Source organism: Anguilla anguilla, chromosome 1 (genome assembly GCF_013347855.1).
Source record: "Anguilla anguilla isolate fAngAng1 chromosome 1, fAngAng1.pri, whole genome shotgun sequence".
NCBI classification, from domain to species: Eukaryota; Metazoa; Chordata; class Actinopteri; order Anguilliformes; family Anguillidae; genus Anguilla; species Anguilla anguilla.
In genome coordinates, this window is record NC_049201.1 from 50,074,048 (window position 1) to 50,097,994 (window position 23,947).

At 50.2% G+C, this 23,947-nt stretch overlaps 1 protein-coding gene across 1 annotated transcript in view; it reads left to right on the forward strand.

The window, feature by feature from the left end:
• Positions 1-23,947, forward strand: part of LOC118212693 (vacuolar protein sorting-associated protein 13B-like) — a 303,731-nt gene that overhangs the window by 166,324 nt on the left and 113,460 nt on the right. Inside the window, 9 exon segments of the mRNA XM_035390874.1 lie at positions 959-1,193; positions 2,811-3,031; positions 8,613-8,816; positions 13,265-13,436; positions 15,185-15,299; positions 19,409-19,550; positions 20,460-20,572; positions 20,574-20,872; positions 21,662-21,773. Of these exon segments, the coding sequence (XP_035246765.1) occupies positions 959-1,193; positions 2,811-3,031; positions 8,613-8,816; positions 13,265-13,436; positions 15,185-15,299; positions 19,409-19,550; positions 20,460-20,572; positions 20,574-20,872; positions 21,662-21,773 (1,613 nt within the window).

A 23,947-nucleotide genomic window follows, 5' to 3' on the forward strand; every position in this document is an offset into this window, starting at 1 on the left:
AAAAGGAAGCGCCGTGAGACGGGGCGCGTAACGGTATCCATCTCCCCCCCCCCCCGGCCGCGATGAAAGTGGGGAGCGCAGCCGGCCTCGGACCGGCGCGTCAGCGTGCGCTTCCCGCCGCGGACCCCCTCATTGGACACAGCTGCGACCGCGCCTTTGACCGCTCAACCCGTCCACCGCTTTCCCATACCGCCGTGTCTGGAGACCAGATCCACCACCGCCGCCGCCGCCGCCGCCGCCGCCGCTCGCCCGGACTACCACCTGCTATCGGGCCTCTTTGATTCCCATGGCGGGTTGCGAAATCGATAGATCTGCGCAAACGATCCTAACAGACTGCGGTGTGATCGAATAGGAGCTCAGCCGCTGAGCTATTCGCCGCTCTTTCCAGACACCTGCAGTCATGTGTGTTTCTGGTCCGTTTGAAGCCGCACGGGCTGATGGGGCTGGCTGCTGGTTTACAGGACGTTTATGTGCAGAGCTTCAGCGCTGATTGTTCCCAAACTGCAGGCCTTGCATCCTTGAAGGAATCCCAGCAAGGCCTGTGCAAAATGAGAAAAAAACTGAAAACTCTTGATAGGAGTTTGACTTAAAAAACTACACAGTGCATACAAAAATGCATCAGAAACTGCAAATGAAAAGTATACATCATATATAAAGTATACAACATTTATAGATAGAAAATGCAATCTATTAAGTGGAATGCACGGTTGGATTGAACTACCTTGGTTATAGATTCAGCTGATAGCTTTTTAAAAAACATTTTATTTTTTGATTTTTCACATTAAGTAAGCGTTTCTTTATTCTATACTTAATTGGCCTGCTCGGTCCATACGTAGACTTAGTCATTGGTATGTTTCTGAAGCTATTTTAGGAGTAGTTTGGTGTATGAGTGTGCAGTACTTTTCCATGTCGCTGACACGGCCCTGCGTATTTTCCTCTCTCCATCTCCCTCTTCCAGCTGGAGCTGCAGTCCTGCTGCGTGTTCCTCCCCAACGACAGCCTGCCCTCCCCCAGCACCATCATCTGCGGGGACATCCCGGGCACCGTGCGCAGCTGGTACCACAACCAGGCCAGCATGCCGGGCACCCTGGTGGTCTGCCTGCCCCAGATCAGGGTCCTCAGCGCGGGGCACAAGTACATGGAGCCCCTCCAGGAGATCCCCTTCGCCGTGTCCCGGCCAGTCCTGGAGGAGGGTGGGTACCGCGCTGCTTCTGAGCGTCCGTCTGTGTCCTTTCGTTCTGAAGGACAAGTAACGCCTCAGGCGCTGCCTCACAGTTCCTCCAGGGGTCATCAGCAACAGAACTGGGTGTTGGAGTTTATGCCACACTGGAAGAGAAATGGATGAGATGTCTTGGGCTCTTTTATTTCTCTCCAAGAGTAGCTTCCTTATAAGTTACACACATATAAATAATAAATTGTTAAGTATGTTTAATTTCATTCTCTATTTGTATTTCAAGGAAATGACTGTATTTTGGTTGAATTCTACTGTTCAGCTCTCATATCACACAATGTTAGTGTCCTCATTGGCATGATCTGTCCCACAGACTCTGCGGGAAGTTCAGGTTTCTGCAAGTGAATTTTGTAGTGCAAATGGAATTTACTGTATTTTTACAGTAACATTGAACTTCTGCTTTGCCCTGATCTGTACAGTCAATTTACATTTAGTAAAGTATAAACCTGGCAAAATATATCTATGTTTGTGTATATAAGTGATTTGTCTCATGTGTGAAGGGAAAAAAGGAAGAAATCCACCTATAGAAATTTTAGAAACGAAATATAGTTAAGTTATAGTTATAGAGAACATTTGATTTGCCTGGTGCACCTGGTGTCAACATTGCCAAAACCATCCCTTGTCCTGTAAATCTTCTCACCCCCAGAAGAAAGAGGTGGCCTTTCTCCAAGCCGCTAATGACATCACAGTTTTGCCATGCAAATGGAAAAAAAAAAAAAATCAAAACAGTTACATCAGACTACTGTCAGCGTCGCAGTAAAAATTAACAGCCCGTGCGTTGGGTAATTCATTCCCCGCCCTGTGAAAGCCTCCGCACCTCCCTGGTTTAATGCGGGGGATCAAAGCGTGCGAATGGCGCGGGGGAGTCTGCCCTCCACGCTGGCGGGAACGGGAACGCTCCCCGCTCCGGCCGGCTGCGGGGTGAGGCCCCGGGGTGAGGCCCCGGGGTGAGGCTCCGGGTCTCGGGCTGTTTGGAGCTGCCGTGAACCTGCCGCACCTCAGCGTGGACTGAAAGGCCCTTTCACACGAACGCTAGGAGCCAGGAGTAGCCTTACGACCTCCAGAGATTTTTATCCTCTTCCCCCCAAGGAACTAGCCCTACACGTTGGCCTGAATGTTTCCGTACCTAGTCCTGTAGTTAGGCCGAATGTTTTGTTTTTTTAAGGCATCTCTTTCAGTTTTAAGAGCTGTTCTAATCCTCATTATTGTGCATCTGTGTTGGGCTCTCTTCTGATGCACTTTGATTAACTTTGCACTTATAGTGCATATTCAGCATGTACCTCTATCTGAGCCAGACAAGACGATGAATGACTCTCAGAGTGCTGATTTATACTGGCTTGGTTACACTACCGAATGTTCTACCAAATTCTTCCCTGGGTAGTACACCGTGGAGTCCTCAGAGGGGTCATTTGTGATAACACAATATCCCTGGCCCGGAGCTGTTTTAACTAACTGGCCGGCCTATTGTTCTTGCCCCAGAGCTGTTTTATCAAGGGGTCCGGCCTACCGTCCCAGCCCCAGAACTGTATTTCAACTAACCGCCCAGCCTAATGTCCCTGCCTGTGCCCCCTCCCTGCAGGTGACGCCTTCCCCTGGACAGTGAGCCTGAGTCAGTTCAGTGTGTACACCCTGCTGGGACAGCAGCGCTCCCTCAGCCTGCTGGAGCCCATGGGCTGCACCTCCACGCTGGCCGTCACCTCCCACAAGCGGCAGGGGGCGGGGCCCGAGGGCCGACACGCCTTCATCGTCTGCCTGCACGTGGACCTGGAGCCGCTGCACCTCAAGTGTTCCAACCCGCAGGTGGGTGTGTCAGTCGCACCTCAAGTGTTCCAACCCGCAGGTGGGCGTGTCAGTCGCTCTTTCTCTCCGCTCGCCCGGTACGCTGGGCACTAGCAGTCACCACCATGTGTTGATACGCAATACGTATGTCTTTCGCAAACAGGGCTGAACACACAGGCCAAAGCTTTTATTTTTTCAAAATTTTTCATATATTCCATAGATCACCCACTGTTTTGAGCACACCAATAATAGACTTTGCCATTGAGAGACTGGCACTGTATCTGTTCATCTCTACTAGTCAGATTCCTTGGCCGTTATTTCAGTTGTGCTCAGTTGTTCATACTGGCTGTCTTGTGCAAATTCACACATATTTTCGCCTCCACTCAACCAGTCAAGATAAAAACGCTGATATCAGCGGCAGTGAAGATGCCAGTACCAGGTCTCAGGACAGGCCTGACCTGGGACTTAAACCCATTTGAATCCGTTTACTGGGGTCACATGAGTACCGCGGTTGCTAAAGCACAGGGCTACCGCGAGATGAAGCGTTTACAGTAGACGGCGGCCTCAGGCGAGCAGACGAACAGCACTTTAAAAGCACCCATAAATCCCACATACCCCCTGACGTAATCCCACCGCCTCTTCTCCCACCAGCAGCCGCTTTTACCATCCTAGACAGAGGGCAGGATGCTGGGGCTCTTTGATGTGATCTCAAGTGTTCCCCTTCCCTCTCTGATCCCTTCCTGAAGTCTCCTAACTGCAGCTTAAGATGCACATTTGGCTAATGTTCTGGAATCAGTTGCAGGTGTGCAGTTTGCTCATGTGACTCTAGCCTGCCCCCCCCCCCCACCACCACCACCACACATACCCACATATCCACACACACACACACACACACACACACATATACCCACGCCTAGTCACACACACAAACACGCATGCACGCACACACATACCCACACACACACACACACTCCTGCCCTCTTGTGCACACGCACACACACACACACACGCACACACACACACACGCACACACGCATACCCACACCCGCACGCATGCTCACACCCGTAAAGAGGGTTTGGAGGAGCGTGCCACTGCCTTCTGGTTTCCCCATTTACATTTCATGGCCCGTTTTCCCCAGCAAACCCTCTCACACATTGCAGTGATGTGGTTTCAGGAGACCTTTATCAGGCTTGGCCTTAAAGTGTGACTACCGCTCGGCCTAGCAGAAGGGTGAGGAGGCACTTACCATTGCAACACCTAATATAAGTGTCTCCTGATTGGTGCATACAGCTAAAGCACTGGCAAAATAAAGGATGTTCAAATTGGGTCTGCTACTCAAATGGTTATTTTCTTCTTCTGAGTGGGTCCCTCTGCTGAGGTGCTTGGACCCTAGTGGTGTGCTGCCTCCAGCAGCCCAGGATGAATCTGTTGCGGATTCATTCTGTGCATGAGTCCTGTGTGGTGACCTGGAGATTCCCAGGCTCAGTGGCCGCCCGTGACAGAAGCTCTGCCTTAGCTTCTTTAGCTGCACACGCTCAACTGAGGTGAAGACTGTGGAAGGGGGAGGGAACAGGCTGGCATAAGCTCCCAGGGGGCCTAAATCCCAGGGGTCAGGGTTTTCATACGATTTTGCCAAGTGAAGATCGATAGGCCGAAGCAAAGCCTGTTTTATCCACTTGTTGCCGACCTGCAGACATTAAAGACTGCGCTTAGATTGATATAAACTGTTCCTCGTGCTGCTGCTCGTCATCGGCCGCCAGAAAGAACATCTGCAGTCAAAGGGCCGAGGTTGCCACATTGTTGAGAGTCATCCTTATGGCATCGCGTCAGGTTGCCAGGTAGATTCAGGCTGGGTGGAGAGGCGCGGCGCATGCAGCATACGTGCCGAAGGACCGCCGGCGCCCTCCTGGGCCACCGCGGAGCTCCCGACGTGCGGCGGCTGAGCGTCCCGCTCCGGCCTGGGGCGGAGAAACCCTGACCAGCCCTCGTTCCCCCCGGGGCCACCCAAGGCACCCTGGCGGCGCGGGGCGCTCTGAAACACGACACCCGGAAAAAAAGCCGGAGCGGAAGCCTTGACTAAAGCCCCGGCTTCACTCAGGCCACGTTCCGTCTCGTTCGTCCCTCCAGGTCAACAGGAGATTTCATGCCGTTTTCCTAAGAGCAGGAAGCTGGTGTGTTTTTTGGTTGTCGTAAAATGAAATTCCCACACTCCTTAGTTTTGTTGCCGTTCTGTTTGTAAATGTATCGACATCCTGCACATATACCCCTTGCTCAATCCCATCTCAGCTTGGTCGACGGCTTTCTTACACAATGAGCAGTAATTTATGTGGCAGTCAGATCCATGTAATCAGAATAGGAAGCGTGTCCTTCATGCATTACACGCTGTACATGTATGTGTATGGATGACATGCTATGGAAATGCACCTGGGAAAACTCCTAAAGGCCGTTACATGAAGAGCGAGAGATAGACATCAGCTTGACTAGCAGAGATTAGCAGACATGATGTGGAATGGGAAAGTCAAAACAAGAGGAATGTGAAGCAAGATGTGCAAACATGTATTATAGATGAGAGTCTGAGATTACATTTTTCCAGTTCCAGCAGGGGGGGAAAAACAAGAATAACTGTAATAGTTATTTATTGCCAGTATCTAGCCAGTATCTCTTTACTCATGGAGCTTCTGGAAAGTCATGAGCAAGTCATTTATTATCTGTCGGGCTGAGGACCGCGAGTCCCTCTTCAGACTGATGCGACGTGCTAATTTTCAACAGAGGCTGGTTGTACTAATAACAATTAGGCCACACCGCAGAAGCTTTAAGAAGCGCTGCCAGCATCCGAGAACAAACGAGACCTCACACCACCGTGGGACCTCCTTTCATTACCCAGCAGCCTGTGGAGCTGTCTCTGAGCCGGGGTTTGCTGAGTGATGCTGCCACTGGAAAAAGGGATGGCAGAGAGAGAGAGAGAGGGAGACGTACAGTTGGAGAGGCCTTGGAGAAAAGATTGTTGTGCAGGTTGCTGTGGGTAGAAGACGGATTGATGGAGTGCAGAAGGTTGGGAAAGATGGATGAAGAGGGTGAGAGGGATATATATATATATATATATATACACACACACACACACACACACACACACTCACAGAAGTGGGACCACCATCTCTGTCCTTAGTTCCTGGAAGCCATTTGTGTCGTGAGCAGCGAGAACACCCAAGGTGAACGTGCCTGGCCGCATGTGACGCACATTCCAGAGGGCCGAACTCTCCGGTTTTGATGTGTGAGCGGCACTCTGCAGCCCCTCCCCTCACGGTGGTAAACGGCGTCTGAGTTACTGCCGTCTCACTTTCCCCGAGTGCTGCACGTCACCGCATCAGACTGCAGTCTGCGCCGCTGACCCCAGCGTCCTCAACGGCGGGGGCGGCTGCTCGGAGCGTTCCCTCCCTTTTATTCTGAGCTCCTAAACTGCAGAAGGGCTGGGCTTGTACGTCGGGTCGGCCTTGAAAACGGCGCCCCCCACTGTCAGCACCGCCAGTGAGCGGCCGTCCCCCTGGGCTTCCGCAAGAGACTCGCCAAGGTGCAGAACGTCATTTCAGAGTTTTTAGCCAGTTAACACATAAATGCTGTTTGCCGTTTAGCGCGAATAACGTTTCAGTCGACACAAGCGTTTATGAATTAAGGGAAAACAGCTCCGCTTACAGTCCAGACCAATGTGTTCTCAGCCTCACTTGGTGTCATTGAACACTCAGTTAAAAAAAAAGAAAGACGTTTCCTCGGTGGTCGAACGTGATGTTTCCCTCAAAATGGCGACAGGTGGCCCCCAGCATCCTGCCCACTGGCGGTAACAAAACCTGAATGGTGACAAAGTGACCCGTAACTTCCTGTCGCGGAAAGTGATTCATGACTTGGGGGGGATGGGGGAGCAAAACTGCCCAGCAGGGAAATGCAGACTTACTCTTAAGGGCTCTCTGCTGAGCAGAATCATGGCTTCTCATGCGGTTTTTCGTGGTGTGGAGGCTGTTACGTTGTGCTGTTTATTGAGGTTGAGGTCTTAGGAAGGCCCCTCTTCATCAGTTATCAACCGCCTGTCAGTCTGGGGAAATTGCAGAGGTATTTTCAGGTTATATACCCAGCTAAGTGCTCATTGTGAGTGTCCCGGCCAATCTGAACTCACAGCCTTCAGGTCACTGTGCTGCTGCTTACAGTAGAGCCATGCTCCGCCCACATCTGGTGGCGCTGCCACTAGGGCGCGAAGTCTGTCGGGCCCAAGCGCTCGAGCGTCCGCGGCTCTCAGAAACACGCCCCCCCCCCCTTCCGTCCCCCCATCCCCCCGCCCCGCTCCGCTCATTGGCAGGACAGGTCCGGTATGGCGGGCAGCTGTTGGCCTTGGTGAGGGCGTGTTTGCGTTTCTTCCTGGACGTGTTTGAAACGGCGCACAGTAACGCATTGTCCCGCGCTCCCCCGCTGATTCCTGCTTATTTATGGAGCGGTTGTGCGTTCGCGGGCCAAAGCTGGATCCAGCGGCTTTTTTGCGGGACCCCCTCGCTCCGGTGCTGAAGTGAATCGTCTGGGGAGACCGGGGGAACTTGGGGCGCAAGGCCAGGGTGCGCTCGCATCCAGAAATGAGCTCACTGTGAAAGACTCCCGCACCCCCTCCTATAAAATGGGCTGTATAAATAAATACAACAAAGCCCCGGATTTATTATTCTCCCCGCCTTTTTTTCAGCTTTATTCCGTGTTTTTGAAGTTTTGGCCTGCGCGAATTCTGTTTTTATTTATTTATGATTTCTTAGATTTTTTCCTCCCTAATTTTCACTGAATAAATTGTTGACCAATGACAATGCTTTAACCCGAACCATGCATTAATTTGAGTATCCAAAGGGAATTTAGCATTTGCTAACGGAATCAGACTGTGAAGTGCCACAGAATTCCGTAAGCTCGTTTTTGAAAGGGAAAACACTGCCAACCACCCCCTCCCCTCCCAAAAAAAAAAAAAAAAAAAAACTTGAAAGGCACGACGCAAAGAAAGAGCATTGATCATGCCTAATTTTCACTGATCCACTATGTCCTCTGAATACTGTCTTAATAAGGAGTGGTATCATATGTCTGTGAACCTGCCAAGTCAAATCAGGGGTAATTGATTCCAAAGTCAAAACTTAATTCTGGTATGTCCATAACTTAATTCTGGTAATGCGTGAGAATGCGCGAATGCAGTTTTGAAATAATTCCTTTTTTTTGGGGTTTGATATATTCCAGTCCAGTTTTTCTGTGTTCTCGATCCAGATTTATTGAAGAGTTTGCGATATGCAGATGAACTGGTGCGTGATTGCAGACCTGGCTTGTTTCTGGATTTAATGCTGACTTCTGTCCTCAATTATTCAATGAGTCTGATTTTATATGAGCGGACATCTCACCTGCAGTTCTTAATAAGTGTGTGAATGACCGCTATGGGCTGGTTCATGTGTGCCTGTGTGAAATGGTCGATGCTGCGGGAGAACAGGCATCAGTGAATGCAGCTGTTTAGCTGGTAGTGCCTGCGTAGGTATCTGCCCCCAGGCCCGGAGCTCCCCGCCCCCGGTGTAGACGCTGTTGCTCCTGCGCCCCCTGCAGGTCCAGCTGCTGTACGAGCTGGTCCACAGCTGGAGCTCCACCTGGGCCCGCCTGCAGAAGAGGGGCATCCTGCGCCAGACGTCCAGCTACCCGGAGCCCCCCGCCGGCGCCGCCCCCTCCTCCCCCGTCCGGAGCAGCGCCGGCACCGCGCTCCCCGACACCAGCACCTGCAGCCCCTCCGCCGACTTCGGCTCCCCCACCGAGGTCAGACGCCCCTTCACACTTCGCCATGTTCACCCACTGCCCTGCAGTACACTCTGCTGTGCTTTACACACTGCTGTGCTTTACACACTGCTGTGCTTTACACACTGCTGTGCATTACACACTGCTGTGTATTACACACTGCTGTGCATTACACACTGCTGTGTATTACACACTGCTGTGCTTTACACACTGCTGTGTATTACACACTGCTGTGCATTACACACTGCTGTGTATTACACACTGCTGTGCATTACACACTGCTGTGTATTACACACTGCTGTGCATTACACACCGCTGTGCATTACTCTCTGCTGTGCATTACACTCTGCTGTGCTTTACACACTGCTGTGCATTACACACCGCTGTGCATTACTCTCTGCTGTGCATTACACTCTGCTGTGCTTTACACACTGCTGTGCATTACACACTACTGTGCATTACACACTGCTGTGCATTACACACTGCTGTGCTTTACACACTGCTGTACATTACACTCTGCTGTGCTTTACACACTGCTCTGCATTACTCTGCTGTGCATTACACACTGCTGTGCGTTACACACTGCTGTGCATTACAACACTGTTGTGTATTACACACCGCTGTGCGTTACACACTGCTGTGCATTACACACTGCTGTACATTACACACTGCTGTGCATTACACACTGCTGTGCATTACAACACTGTTGTGTATTACACACCGCTGTGCGTTACACACTGCTGTGCATTACACACTGCTGCGCATTACACACTGCTGTGCGTTACACACTGTTGTGTCTTACACACCGCTGTGAGTTACACACTGCTGTGCATTACACACTGCTGTGCATTACACACTGCTGTGCATTACAACACTGTTGTGTATTACACACCGCTGTGCGTTACACACTGTTGTGTATTACACACCGCTGTGCATTACACACTGTTGTGTGTTACACACTGCTGGACATTACACACTGCTGTGAATTACACACTACTGTGCATTACACACTGTTGTGTGTTACACACTGCTGGGCATTACACACTGCTGTGCATTACACACTACTGTGCATTACACACTGTTGTGTGTTACACACTGCTCTGCATTACACTCTGCTGTACATTACTCACATTTGTACTTTACACACTGCTGTACATTAAACACTGCTGTGCTCTCCACTTCGCACACCTGCACAGTGCAGGACAGCAAAGTTCTGGTACAAATGTCCATGTTAAAGTGACCCATTTAAGAGATACACACACGCACACGAACACATACACGCACACACACAGAAAATTGTATGAGTATATTATGCACAACTTGCTGTCAGGTGTTGTTTTGTTTCTTATTCGTGATAAACTTTCCCCCCGTTGCACTAATCTGATCAGTGGAGAAAAGAGTAATGGAGGCTAAGAAACTTTAAAAAGTGCAGTTAATGCAGATAAGGATGATGCACAACATAAGAGGAACAATGAAATGGTTTTTTTTGTTTTGGGACAGTGCAGTGAATGTTAGATAGCTGTAGTCTGGAACAGTACACATAGTTGATCAGTATCCAGTGACGCCTGTCCTCTGATGGGACGTCCAGGCTCTGGGGGGTTGTGGGATGGCCACCGCTGTATAATTCGTACCACCCCGGAGGGCCTCAGGTACTGCGCAGGCTATGACAGCCCACTTGCCTCTGTTTACCCAAGTGCAAACACTGGTAGAAGTGTTTAGTCCCCCGGGAAGCCCCAGTGATTGGACAAGAATGCGGGAGCTGTTTTTATAAGCTTTGGTGGGCGGGGGGGTGGGGTGGGGGGGTTGTGTGTGACGGTGGCAGTCCTCCCCCTCCCCTCAAACACTCTCCGTGCCGCCCCCCCGTCTCCCACCGCCCTCGCTCCCTGACACTCTCCAGCCCCCCCTCGCCGCCTCTCCCTCTGTTTGGGTCTCTCTGATGAGCGAAGACAAACTGCGCAGAGAAAATAAACGCGGCTCCTCCGCGGGCCCGCCGCGGGCCCGCCGCGCTCCAGCGGAGGCTCTCCGTTGTGTACTTTAGGACTTGGCGTGCGGAGGTGTGGGAAAGTAGCTGCCTGTTTCTGGGCCCGCTCCGGGGGGCCCCCCGCGGGCTCCCGCCGCACACACATCTGGAGCCGGAGGCCCCGCCCCCAGGCCGAGCAGCGGAATGGGGCGAGGCGGGGCTACGGGCGCCACAAACCAAACCGCTCTGATTGGATTGGCTGTATTTTTGGTATCTGGTACATTACATTCACATTTACACATTTATGTTGTTAAAAGGCTACAGAAGCGGCCTGCAGTTTAAGTGGCAGCTTCATGCTTAAGGGCAGAGTTAGCAGCGGATAGCGAGGGACAGCTGATACTCTCCTGTAACAGATCCCCCCTGCCCCCTCCTGCCCTCCCCTGCCCCCCCTGCCCCCTGCCAGCATCCCCAGCCCCGGGATCAGAGCACAGATTGTCTTAGGCTTCCCGCGCTGTTCACCACTCGCCTCTCCCCTGGACCGGGTGAAACTGAAGACTGTAATTGTTAAGACTGCAGCGTTCAGGCTAATGAAGTCGTTCAGTCGGACTCAGAGAGGTGCCTGCATGGCGTCCTGCACCAGCACGCGTCTCAGCCCCACACAGCTCTGCCCGCGTTCGGCCACGCCCGGGCTGCGTCTCTCACCACTTCATCTGTCATTCTGTGTTCATCGCCAGCCACTGCGAGCCGCACTCCTGGGCACCTCTCACACCGGCTCCCATTCAGGGTGTTGTTTATAACGCAGTTTACAGTACAGTTACACAGTTTAGATTAGGCAAGGTGTCGAAACGTTATGTTAAAGCCGTATTGTCTATCGCCGGTTCCTCAAAAGGCTTTTCATTTATGGTCTCGAAGGGCCTTTAGCATTTCACTTTACGCTGTGATTGAGAGTATTCGGTAAAGGTGGTTTGATGTGTTTCATGTAAGTTGTATGTGAAAAATCGTTCTCACACAGTCAGTTCAGTATAATTAAAGTTGTGAAAGATTCAAATTTATCTTCATTTGTTTACTACGAGCCGCTTTTTTGATGGGCGCAGTCATAATTTGTAGTCAGCTGCTCTCTACCTCGTTATTAAATGTAACCTATTTAGAATAAATTTGTTGAACCCCACCCTTTCATCCACTTTAGTGTAAAAACCTGTCATCTCAAAGCCACAGGGGCCTTTTTTAAACTGAGACGGTCGATAATCTAGCTACCGCCGAACAACTGGCGGACCGCAGGTCTCGCTCGTATGGTAACGCAGCGTGTAGCTAAGAGGGCCGCGCCGAGGAGGTAACCCAGCAGCTTCTGCAAAACAAAAACAGAAACGGGCGCTTCCAGACGAAAATCTCCAAACACCGTTTGTTTGCAGCTTTCTGTCCCGCCACCAGCCGCTCGCTGCTGACATGGATGTTTGGGAAAACGGATCTGCTGGGGGATGAGGGGAAAAAAAAAAAAACATGTCGCATATGCTGTCATCAGGAAGCCCTGCCAAACCCAGTAACGGGCCGTGAGCTGGCGAGGCTGTGTCTTGTCCTCGTCTTCCTTTTGCTTTCTCTTTTTCTTCTCTGGGAAAGAAGCTGTGGGAGTCTGTTGGCTTCACACTGATGCACTTAAAGCTGTCATGCCTCCTGTCCCTGCCGCTAATTGAAAGCAGGCCGCTCTCTGGGGGGAAGGACGCTGAACTCGGGGGTTAGAGCCGCAAGCGGCCATGCTCGGTGCCCTGCTCCTTGGCGTATTGGGGCCGTGTTTTCTTCCCCCCCCACCAGTTTCGATGTCATCAGCAAAAATGAGTACTTCTGCCACTTTGTTATGGCTATAGAAACGACTTCTTTTCCAACTCCTTTTTTTTTGCGTGTTATTCTTGGTCATAAAGTTCTTTGGGATTACTGTCTGTTTTCCCCCACTAGCGGTTTAACAGCTCCTGGTAAATACTCACGTCATATCTGTTCGTATTAGCGAGTGATGTGTATGCTCAGAATGGGCTTTTTCTGCCTCGTCCTGTGGAGTAGGGCTTCCCAGGCTGCCATTTCAGAGCTCCTAGAGCCCATGAAGGAATCCCAGGAAGTTCTCAGCAAATTTCAGTTTTGTTAATATTTTTTTTTCGTTTTCATAAGTTACATAAGCATAAGCTAGCAATGTGATTTTATGAACTATATAATCACACGAGGATTTAGACGTGCTTCCAAATGCTGGTGTGTTAAACTGCATTGTGGGCTGTGGTGAGCGTTGGGTAAAGGTGCCAGACAGGAACATTCTGTTGAGGTGGAGGTTGTCAGCTAGAGGTCGGTCATTTTAGTGAACTTGGAGATGAGAATGTTTTGGAACCTCTACTGTTGATTAACGGGTACTGCAGCCCCCTGTACACTCATGGGTGTATGGGAGGAGTAGTCAGCTCATGGAAGGAAATGGAATCCGTTCGGTTTGCTGCCTTGGCTGACAGGCCCCTCCCGTCCCCTTTCTGCTCCCCAGGGGGACTCGGTGCCGACGGGGGACGACTCCCCGTTCTCGGACACGGTCACGCTGGAGCAGAAGACCAGCAGCATCGGAGGCTCCAGTGGGAAGGTCAGCCTCTGGATGCAGTGGATGCTTCCCAAGGTCACCGTCAAGCTGTTCGCGCCCGACCCGGCTGCCAAGCGACCAGGTAGAGTAACCCCCCCTCGACCCCCACCCCCAGCCCTGACACCTTCCACTGGTGTCATGCTTCACCTGGGGCAGACTGGGGCATTTCAGGGCGTGCGGTGCATGTCATTTTGGATACATCACCACCACCGCCGATTCGCCGGGCCACCCCTGGGTCTGGCGTCCGACGTGGAAGGATCCAGTCATCCCCTTCTCCTTCTCTCCGCTCCTTCACTTCAGACATCCCGTGTTTGCCTTTCCAAGAAAGAAAAGGAGGGGGGGGAAGAACAAATAAATGATGTCGCCGTGGAGTCTGTGCGAGCCGCCTCTTCTTGGGCTGATGTACTGCCGCGGCAAAAAGCGAGCTTTACCTTTAATTGCCCTCCCAACAGTTAGCATCTGCCGACCAGATCGTCCGGCCTAAGCGCTTTAAAATAGAACTCTGTTAGGAACTCGCGGGGATGTTTTGATTTAGGGGCATCCTTGATATGCCTTGCATTTACATTTAAATATAAAATAAATCCAAGGGTTTATCCTAATATTTGCCATCTGATTTGCGAGGTGAACCCACGACTGATGCCATGTTTGAAGCATAAATTAGCAATCTGCTTAATATTTCAGGATTGCCTGGAGGTAAAAGGGCTGCACATATATTAAATCTGTAATATCATAAGTGGATTCCCGCAGACCGCGATATGCCACAGATGATGTTGTGGTGAATCCTGAATGATGTAATGCTTTGACAGGCTGGAGAGCCGATTGTATTCCACCACGTTTTTGGAAAAAGAGTCGTGTTCAAAAATACATTTTAGGGCTGGGCTTGCGTGAACTCCTAACCAATCAGAAGAGCAGAGACATGGTGAAGCGTTTGCATGTCCCAGTTTTGGAAGAATCAGAACATACCCAAAGCAAATGGAGAAACCCTGTTTTGTGTAGTAATAATTTTGAACAAGGAACCGGTACATTCAAGTTGTGAACGAGGATATATTTGAGTACATTACCACCTCACAATGCAAGCCTTTGTTAAGATACAAACAATGAAAAAACACCCATACAGTACCTTCAGCCACTGCTACAAGACAATATTGTATAGTCCATATACTTGTACTCCTCTTTGACAGTTTGAAATGGGGGGTATTAAACGTTGTTGTGAACGGATGCCTGAAACCTCAACTGTACGATCTTGCAGTGATGCGTTTAACAAGGGCAACGATTGTAGTTTCCACACGACCGTTTCCGTGTGGCCACCCTTGTAGCTCTTGCTGTCTCGCTGGAACGATTAAGTCGTCCACTCACCAGGGCCTTATGGGTATATCATTCTCCAAACAGGGAAAACAGGAAGTTTTCCTTCTGACCGAACTGCTGCCGACCACCCCCAGCTCTTGGCAGCGGGATGTTTTTTCTCAGCAGTGTTTGACAACACGCCACTGTTTGCTGGAGAAATACCGATCGTGCGGGAACCAGACATTTATTAGCACTGACCTCATGAGGGGTTGCTGAACGCGCTGACCCAACGCTGTTGTGACCACACGTGCTGCTGAGCTGACCGCAGCGTGGACTCGGGGCACAAGTGATGCGTTTGGGCGACGTCAGGTCGTAGGCTCGCGCCCACGCCCTCGTGACACTGTGACTTTGTATTTGACGTTCTGTCGTTGGTTCCGATTACAGCGCTTCAACCATGGCCACCATGTGCAGCCTATTTGCCGACGATAAAGAGCTCTCTTCTTCCTGCATTGCTTTCATTAACCCTTTCTCCCTTTGTGCTGACAGAGATCTGTGTGATCGGCGAGATGGAGGACCTCAGTGCCTCTGTGGACGTGCAGGACGTGTACACAAAAATCAAGTGCAAAGTTGGCAGCTTCAACATCGACCACTACAAGAGCAGGTAGGGCACTCTCACAAAACTGTCCTGCTGTTCTGCAACGCGGATGCCGGTTGGCCCATTCTCATCCGCATCTTCAAATTTCCTAGTTGCTGTCTCTCAGAACACCTGGGGACATGTGACGCTCATCACCACTGAACTTGATACTAGGCCCCTTACGCTTCATGTCCTATTGTGCTTTGAGCAGTATTCAGACATTAGGCCAAAGGAGAGATTTGATAGCAACCAGACTTGTATCCAAATATCCTGACCCAGTCTGACCCACTTCCTGACCCCTCCCCCCCACCCGCCCACATCCCTTGCCCCCTGGTGGCCATAGCCTCTCTGACTTTGTGGTGTTTTGCCAGATTATCACTTAATATTTGCTTCCCACAGCCAGCTACTGCAACAGCAGACAGAGTTACTCCTCTGGTTTACTACTGAGTCATGCTTTTGGGAGGTCAGCGGGCGGTCTGAGAGGAACACAGTCGCGCTCCGGAATGACCAAGCGCCCAGTGACCTGACAGAACAATCCCCGTCAGTGCGTTCCCCACCTCGGCTACTGCTGGGAAAACAGTTGGCGAGATTTAACGCCAGCCGCCATTTCTGAGCTGCTGTGAAATGCGGGGAGGGTCAGGTCCCGCTCGGCCCTAACGATCTGCCTGAAGCCCAAAGCTTCCGTCCAGAGAACATTAAACCTTTGAAAAATGTTTCCTGCTTGCTTGTGAGAAAATGTTGTGAATAGAATGTATGCTTTGTTCTGGGAAAAGTTACTGATAAATGCTTAAAGGCATGTTGATGACAAACCCGCAGTTAGCATCCCTGGAAAGCTCTTGCAGTCATGAAGGAACATCTTGGAGTGTACATGTCCACATCGTTTTCAATGTTATTGCTAAGTTTCTAGATTTATTTAATGTGAACACAACTCAAGTTCCTTTTTAACTGAAAGAAACAGAACTGATTAGCTTACCAAAATCATTGCTGTAAATGTTTTTTGACAATTATGTTCAAGGGACATCCAGGAAACCAAACAAGTTTACATGTTGGCGATGTTCATCATAACTTCATGAGGATACTTTGGGAAAACAAAATTTTGTTAACTGGGCACTGGCTGGATGAGTCACTGGGGTCAGACCGAGGGCTTTATCGGGCTCACGGCTCACAGTGAAAGCTGGAAGGCCAACAGACAGGCCCAGAATCAACTGCGTGTGGCTCCCGCACAAGCAATTTCATAGCAGGAGAGAAAAGCGAAATAGGGCTGGGAGCATCGAAGGGAAATAAATAATGGAATTGAAAAGCTTGATAGTTGCAGAGTGAGCTGGAGCTCTTTAGGGCACCGAAGGTCTCGCTGGCAGCGCCGCTTCCTAAATTCTTTTAAACGATCAAGACACCAAATGTGAGAAGATGGCTGGTGACAGTTCACCCTCATTTGCTCCAAGGGAGCCGCTCACACAAATTGGAGCTGATGCCTTCCAGCTGCTCCGTGAATGCGGGCCGGTTGAGAGAGAGAGAGAGAGAGAGAGGGGGAGAGAGAGAGAGAGAGAGAGAGAGAGAGAGAGAGGGGGAGATAGAGAGAGAGAGAGAGAGGGGGAGATAGAGAGAGAGAGAGAGGGGGAGAGAGAGAGGGGGAGATAGAGAGAGAGAGAGAGGGGGAGATAGAGAGAGAGAGAGAGAGAGAGAGAGAGAGAGGGATGGGAGGTCCTCCTGAGGCGGGGGGGAGGAGGAACGTGTTCCGCGGAGGAGAGAGCACGGGGGTGGGACTGAGCCACTAGCGAGGAGCACTCTCATTGAACGCAGTTCCAAGGGGATTATGTAAATGCTGAGGCATTCTCTTTGTGTGAGAAGCTGCCCTGTAAATGTGGTATGCATATTGTCCCCCCCCCCCACTTCCACACCCCAAATTCCCCTTCACTTGTGACAGTTATTACTCGATTCTACACACATGGGAAAGAGCTGAACTCAGATTTTACGGGAACAACTTACAGGGATTTGAGTTTTTCAAATGGTGGTTTCAGTATTGCGATTACTTGGGAACTTTAAGCTGAGCTTTTCATTGATTTGAGATTTACAGGTGTGAATAAAATGAGGTAAAGTAGCCCATGGTAATTATAAAGGCCGACCGGTCAGTCAGTCATTTATTATTTTTATGAATGAGCCAAATTGGGTAAAAACTGGAAAAATATTCTGAGACCGCTTAAAAGGCAGTCACGCTGAACTGGAACATGGTGCAATGGAGAAAGCAGTAATAAACCAAAACTGGGAAGTTCTGTATGCTTTGTTTGCAGGAACAGAGCTCATGAAATGAGAACATTCCTCACACTGTCAGATCATCGTCTCATTGCTGCTGAGACTTAATGGGTATCATGTGAGCCTCCTCTCAAGCACTCGTTTTACAATGATGAAACTTAGATGGGTAGCAGTCGTAATATCCTCATGTGTTTGTGATGACAAAAACATGTTGCAAGGAAAATATTTATTTTACTTTTATTGAAAGTCCCTTGTAGTGTAGGTTTCAGCATAGCAGAATATATGGTTTTTGAGATTGGGAACAGAAACGCATGCCGTTTACAGGGGTCAAAAATGAATTGCTGGGTCTTAGGGTGTTGTGGAGGAAATTTAAGGTTTGTCCAGAAATTCTTGCCAAGGTTTTCTCAAGGTGTAGTTTGAAGAAATTGCTCTTGTCATTGACTGAAGTAATTGTGTACTGAGTGATGCGGGTGTACTGAGGGAGCGGCAGTGTAGCACAGTGGGTAAGGAACTGGGCTTGTAACCGAAAGGTCATAGGTTTGATTCCTGGGTAGGACACTGCCGTTGTACACTTGAGCAAGGTACTTAACCTGCATTGCTTCAGTATATATCCAGCTGTATAAATGGATACAATGTAAGTCGCTCTGGATAAGAGCGTCTGCTAAATGCCTGTAATGTAATGTAATGATGCCGTCTCCAGGCCACAGAGTTTAGATGAGATGGGGCTTGTCTCTTCCAGGCCAGGCGAGAGCTGGCAGACAGGCCATTTTGAAGGAGTCATTCTTCAGTGCAAGGAGAAACCAGTGGTGAGGCCTTTGGCTCAGAGGGACACGCTCACTGTCCAAAGACACTTTCCACTCTCAACTCTGGGCCGTTCGTCTCTACTTTCTATGGAGAGCCCAGGAATGCGACCCTCAGGAACCCGCTGCTACCTTTTTAAACAGATCCATCCAAAACGCTTGGCCTCCAGCACGTGTTATACCTCCTTTCTCCATTTCCATTCCAATTAAATTGTGTTCATTTAATTGCATAATTTGATCAGTTTAGGGATTAGGAATATTGGAGAACAAACCTAGACTGAAAACCCAAAAAACAGTCAAGTATTAAACTATTTTGCCTTTCACAAAGAAACACAGCTGGGTTCCTGCTGGAGTCTTTTCCCTGTCTCTCCTGTGGCTGTAATTGCTGAATCATTAGAATGAAATCAGGTGGAAAGCGTTCCTGTGCCCTGAAAGAACCTGAGACGCAGCCCCACCCCCCTGGGGGCGGGGCCACACAGGCTTCTGCAATGGCCTTATTCTGCTCCCCTACACTCCACTGTCTCAACTAGCAGTGGCCTGTGAGGGTTCTGTCTGTTTTATCCATGGCTGTCCCGATCGTCACAAAGCTGTACCACAGGGGTCCTCAACCCTGATTCGGAAAAGCCACATGAAACCCTAACAAGTAAGAGGTGAGCCATCTGTGTAATTGTGCAATTGCTCAGTTACCTGGTGAGTAACGGCAAAAACGAGCAGACCCTGTGGCTGTCCGGGACCAGGGTTCGGGACCCCTGCAGTATCTGGTCCAGCCAAGCTGTACGAGTAGATCGCAGCCAACCAATCTGCCGGAAAAGTCGTCGTTGAACGACAAGGTGGGGAATAACCTGCCAAACCCAAAACGTTCCCTCCCCACGAGAGGGACGGTCGCAGCCTAAGGCCATTGCCCGAAGCCGTAGCTGCTTTAAGCTGTGCCGTTAATTTTTTTTTTTCAGTTTTTTTTTCCTTTGCAAAAAAATCAACAAATCTCTCTCAGCTTCTGGCTTATTACTTTTTATTCTTCTATTTCTTTCTTTTTGTTCCTCTCCCCCATCTCCAATTTCTGCTCCTGCCCCGCCTTGCCCTGCCCAGCCCAGAGGATGGCCCGCACTGTCTGGGCCGCTGCAGAGGGGCGGTCCTCTCTTGCACTGACAAGCTGAACAGACGCACTGTGCTGGTGCGACCCGTCAGCAAGCAGGACCCTTTCAGCCACTTCTCTGCCTTTTTTCCTCCTGTAAGAATCCGGTTCCTCTCCGTGTGACGCGCAGAGCTCCCATTGGCTTCGATCCCGAACGCGCATTCTCCATCAGAGCTTCGAGCGTACTCCAGCTCGCCTTCAGCCGTAGAGGCCTGCCAAAGCACTCCCAAACCAAAGGCTTTTAAATCTGTCCTGCTCATCAGCATGGGAATTGTTTTTGAACACGGCTTAATTTGTTCATTCATCGACCATGATGTTTGATTGCAGTTTGCAGAAAATGGGTATGAAACAAGCTTTGGACATGGCCCTTGGTACGCTTTCAGAAACTCAGAGATTGCGCTGGAAGGATATTGGAGGAGTAACTGAAGTGAAACATACATTGTGTTTACTCAGCATGCCATGCAGAACATAAAGTTCTGTTGACCATCTCGACCGATCATTATGATCTAATTATTTATAGCTCGCCGAGCTCCAAATACGAAGTTAATGAAAGCTCTTGCGGACATAATCTACTGGCATTAATTAATCAATGCATTCATGGTCTTCTTGAACCGCTTTAAATACGTTCTGGTTTGGTTTCCCCCATTTATGTGTAAGCTTTTGCTGAAATTGCTGTATTAATCTAAGCATGCAGTGACTCTAGAAATTAGATCTGGATCGTTCAGCTCATAAATCTTACATGTGTTCATAAAATTGCTTAGAGGATACCTTGCTTCTTAAAGCAGATGTCAAATTCTCTTGAAAGTGATTTGTTATTTCTCTTTTGGAAATGGTATCCTCTAAGTGACAGAAGTAATTTAGGCCCCGAAGTAGAGAGTAAAATGGCAACATCTGTTTGCTTTTGGCTTACGCTTAGCTAACTACAATGCTGGGTTATCTACCCCTGACCCCCCCCCCCACCCCTCTCCCCCACCCCCCGACTCATCTTGTGGTTGTCACGAGCAGACGGCGGCGAAGGTGCTGGAGGTGTCGCACCAGCAGCACGGCTTCCTGTCCATCACCTACACCCAGGCGGTCACCAAGAACGTGCGCCACAAGCTGACCACCCGGCAGGAGCGGGGGGGGCCGCGGGGCCCAGCGGCTGACCGAGGGCCCGGCGGACGGCTCGCCCCAGTACCTGCGGGAGATCCTGCTCACCGCCCAGCCTTTCGACGTGGTGCTGTCCTGCCCCCTGCTGGCCACTGTGGTGGGGGTGTTCCAGGTCACCCTGCCCCGCCGCTACCGGGACAGGGGCAGGTCCGCGGGCCAGCCCATGAGGAGCCACATCCTCACGTCCCGAAGCCTGCCACTCATCTACATCAACACCAGCGTCATCCGAATCTTCTGCCCCGGGACGCAGGACCATGAGGCGCCCGCAGGTAACGGGGTTTGGAGGGATGCTGAGGGTGGGGGACGTTTGGGGCTTTCTTGTGGATTCATGAAGGAGGGGCTACCTCATTTACAGCATTTCTCTTACTGTAAGTGCAGCCAGTTAATTACTGCTAGCTTTCTGGCAAAATTATTGAATTGATATAATTTGCTATGGGTATCCTTTGTTAAGTTTACCATTGTCAGCTAGTATACTGGCTTGCAGTCTTGTTTATATGTTAAGCACACTGTCAAAAGTAATTGAGGACTGGTTGTCCCTGTTCTTTTAGGTAAAGGTGACTGGTGGTACAGGTGTGCGATACATGCAAGTGCTGGGTATCGGTGGTTGTGTGGTACAGTTGTGTGCTTGATACACATTGATGCATGATAGAATTATGTGTTTGGTACATGTGAATGTTTGGAACGGGGGTGTGCTAGATACAGGTCCCTGTGTGGTACAGGTGTGTTTTTGGTATAGGTGCATCTGACTCCTGGGTTCTTTTTCATTTCTATTCTCAAAAGCATACAATTTACCTCCAGCTACGATTATATTTAAATATGAAATGAAACTCCTACTAAATGCTACAGACATTATTCTAAAGATTATTTGTTGAAGCACAATGGGTATATTGTACTTACTACAAAGACTACTGTATCTGTGCATCCTGATACCTTGTAAGCACCATAAATCTGAAAGCGATATGTATAGTTACATCTGGCTGTTTTGTTCTTGTGCATTGATGGATTGTGCGCATGTTGTGTGTGGACGTCTGTGTAACCTTTCGCATTTGTTGGAACAGAATCCCACCTGAAGAAAGAGGACACCCTGGTGCTGAAGATGGGCTCTGTCAGCATGGCCCCTCAAGCCGATAACCCCCTGAGCCGAACCGTGCTGCGCAAGGACATCTATCAGTGAGTCCCGCCCGGTCGTTCTCTCAGCACCTCCCTCCCTGGGGACCTCCGCCTAGCGCATCGGGAGCGGGCATGACCCCCTCTCCAGCATAGTGGGGTCCCGGAGGGTCCAAGCACAGTGGTATTTCATAGGACCCGAAAACTAGCTGGCTGGCCACAACTTCAGTTGACTTAGGAATAAGAGCAAGAGTGCTACATGGGCGCGGTGGTGAAAGGATCGTTTCAGAAGATGCTCTGTTTACAAAAAACCACTCCCACTCTAATCTGTTGTTTGTCTGAATTTGTCTGGTGCTGAACACCGAAGATGAGCCAGCTGGCTGCAATCTTGGTTTCTAAGTGGCACTGGATATTTGTCCTTTCTCTGAACGGGTCACATATGGTGATTTCCCTTTGGCTTCGAGAGAGCATGAGACAGACAGGAGCGCTAGCATTAGCAGCCGCCCCCCCCCCCCCCCCCAAACCCCCAGCCTCATTTATTGGGGGGAAGGCATGCCGCGACAGCCCCGCGATGCGCCCGAAACAGCTCCCCCCCTACCCCGGCCGTGACAGGACGTTCTGAGTGACACGCCGTTGCGCGTGTGAAACACAAGACTGTTGATACAAGCCCCCCTAGTGCCATGTGGATCAAAGCTGCGAAGGAAGGCGAACTTCTGAGGGGAATATTCGGCGTAAACACATTTTCTGCAAAAGGAGGCTGAGGGCTCTGGATTGTGTCATGGCTGCCTGGAAACCGCAGCAGTCAGCTATGGGCAGGAGGGAGCTGGCAAACACATGCAATGAGCCAGATAAAAGTGGCGCGCGATGCTTTGTGCAGCTGGCGGTGAGATGTGAGCTGAAGGGGGGGCCTTGAAGAGAAAAGGTGAGCGGAGAGAGGTTCTCTCCTGGCTCCTTTGTTTCCTCCAGTTAGCGTAAACACCCGGGTTTGCTGTCAGCGGGGTGGAGGTGGGGGGGGGGGGTTCTCTCCGTCAGGCAAACCTGGACCTTATGAAAGGACACTTTGTGAAATACATGTCCCTTTTACCCAACGCTTTCCTACAGGGAGCAACACACATCCTCAGCCTGCTTCTGAGAACTGGCTTTGGACTTTGATTTGTAAAAGGAAAGGGGTGTGACTTTTCACTTGTTTTTCAAGGGGGTTGAATCATTTAATTCGATTTGGCCGTTCTTCACTTGGAGGAGTTGACATTGTGTTAAGACGAGGTGTAGGAACATGAGTCTCCACCATGCAGAGGCATTGGATGCCGGCCCATCCATGACCGCTAAGCAGTGGTGGTCTCCCTCCTTTTTAAGTGAAACCGACATCATTGGGTTAGACTTTGTTTATGCCTTATGGTGGCAGCGTAGAACTGGTTCCCATGTTACCATCAGATCTCACTCTGACTTCTTTTTTTTTCTTCTTCTTTGAAACCATGAGTGATGCTGTGTGGGTTCACATATATGGGGTTTGGAAACGTCAGCTGTGTTTTCTCCTAAAAATAAAAGCAAACACTGTGATGCCGTTTCAGACCGCAGTGCCAAGTGATCCGCCCCTCGCAGAACGTGACGCTCGTTGCCCCGCCTCCCCCCTCCCCCCCTCCCCGTTTCTTCAGCTCCCTGTAGTAGGCAGAGCCTGTCCCAAATGGGACCCTGCCCTGCCCTCAGATCCTAAAACGTACCAGAGCTCTCCACCTGCTAACCTGAACCCACCCAAGTGTTCTTCCTTACTTACTGGCTTCCTCTCTATATTCATTATTGTCCCCTTAGGGAAACCCTGTTTGCCATGTCACATAAACAACATTAAGCACTTCTCCAAACACAGAACATAATGTACAGGGAACAGTGCTGTGACCCAGCCTGCTGCTCTTCATATCCATAAAACACAGGCCGTCGTTACAGTTTTAAAGCAGAGCGGTGATAAATTATGTTGCACAACCGTTTGAGAGAGATACGGTGGTTGTGTGAGGAGGTGCACAGCTGGCTGTGATGTCGGCTGGCCTGGTCCTCTCTCCCTGAGACGGGAAGCACTGTGTGTTCTGTAGGAGCGAGTGCTCTGCTTCTTCTGACAAACAGAACCTAGCTGGTGTCACATGAGGCAATCAGGGTCATCACACGAGGACCCTGGCTAGACAACAGGCGCGTATGGTTTGATATGCACAGAGCGACGCCAAAAAAAGAAGTTCACACAAATGCCAGTA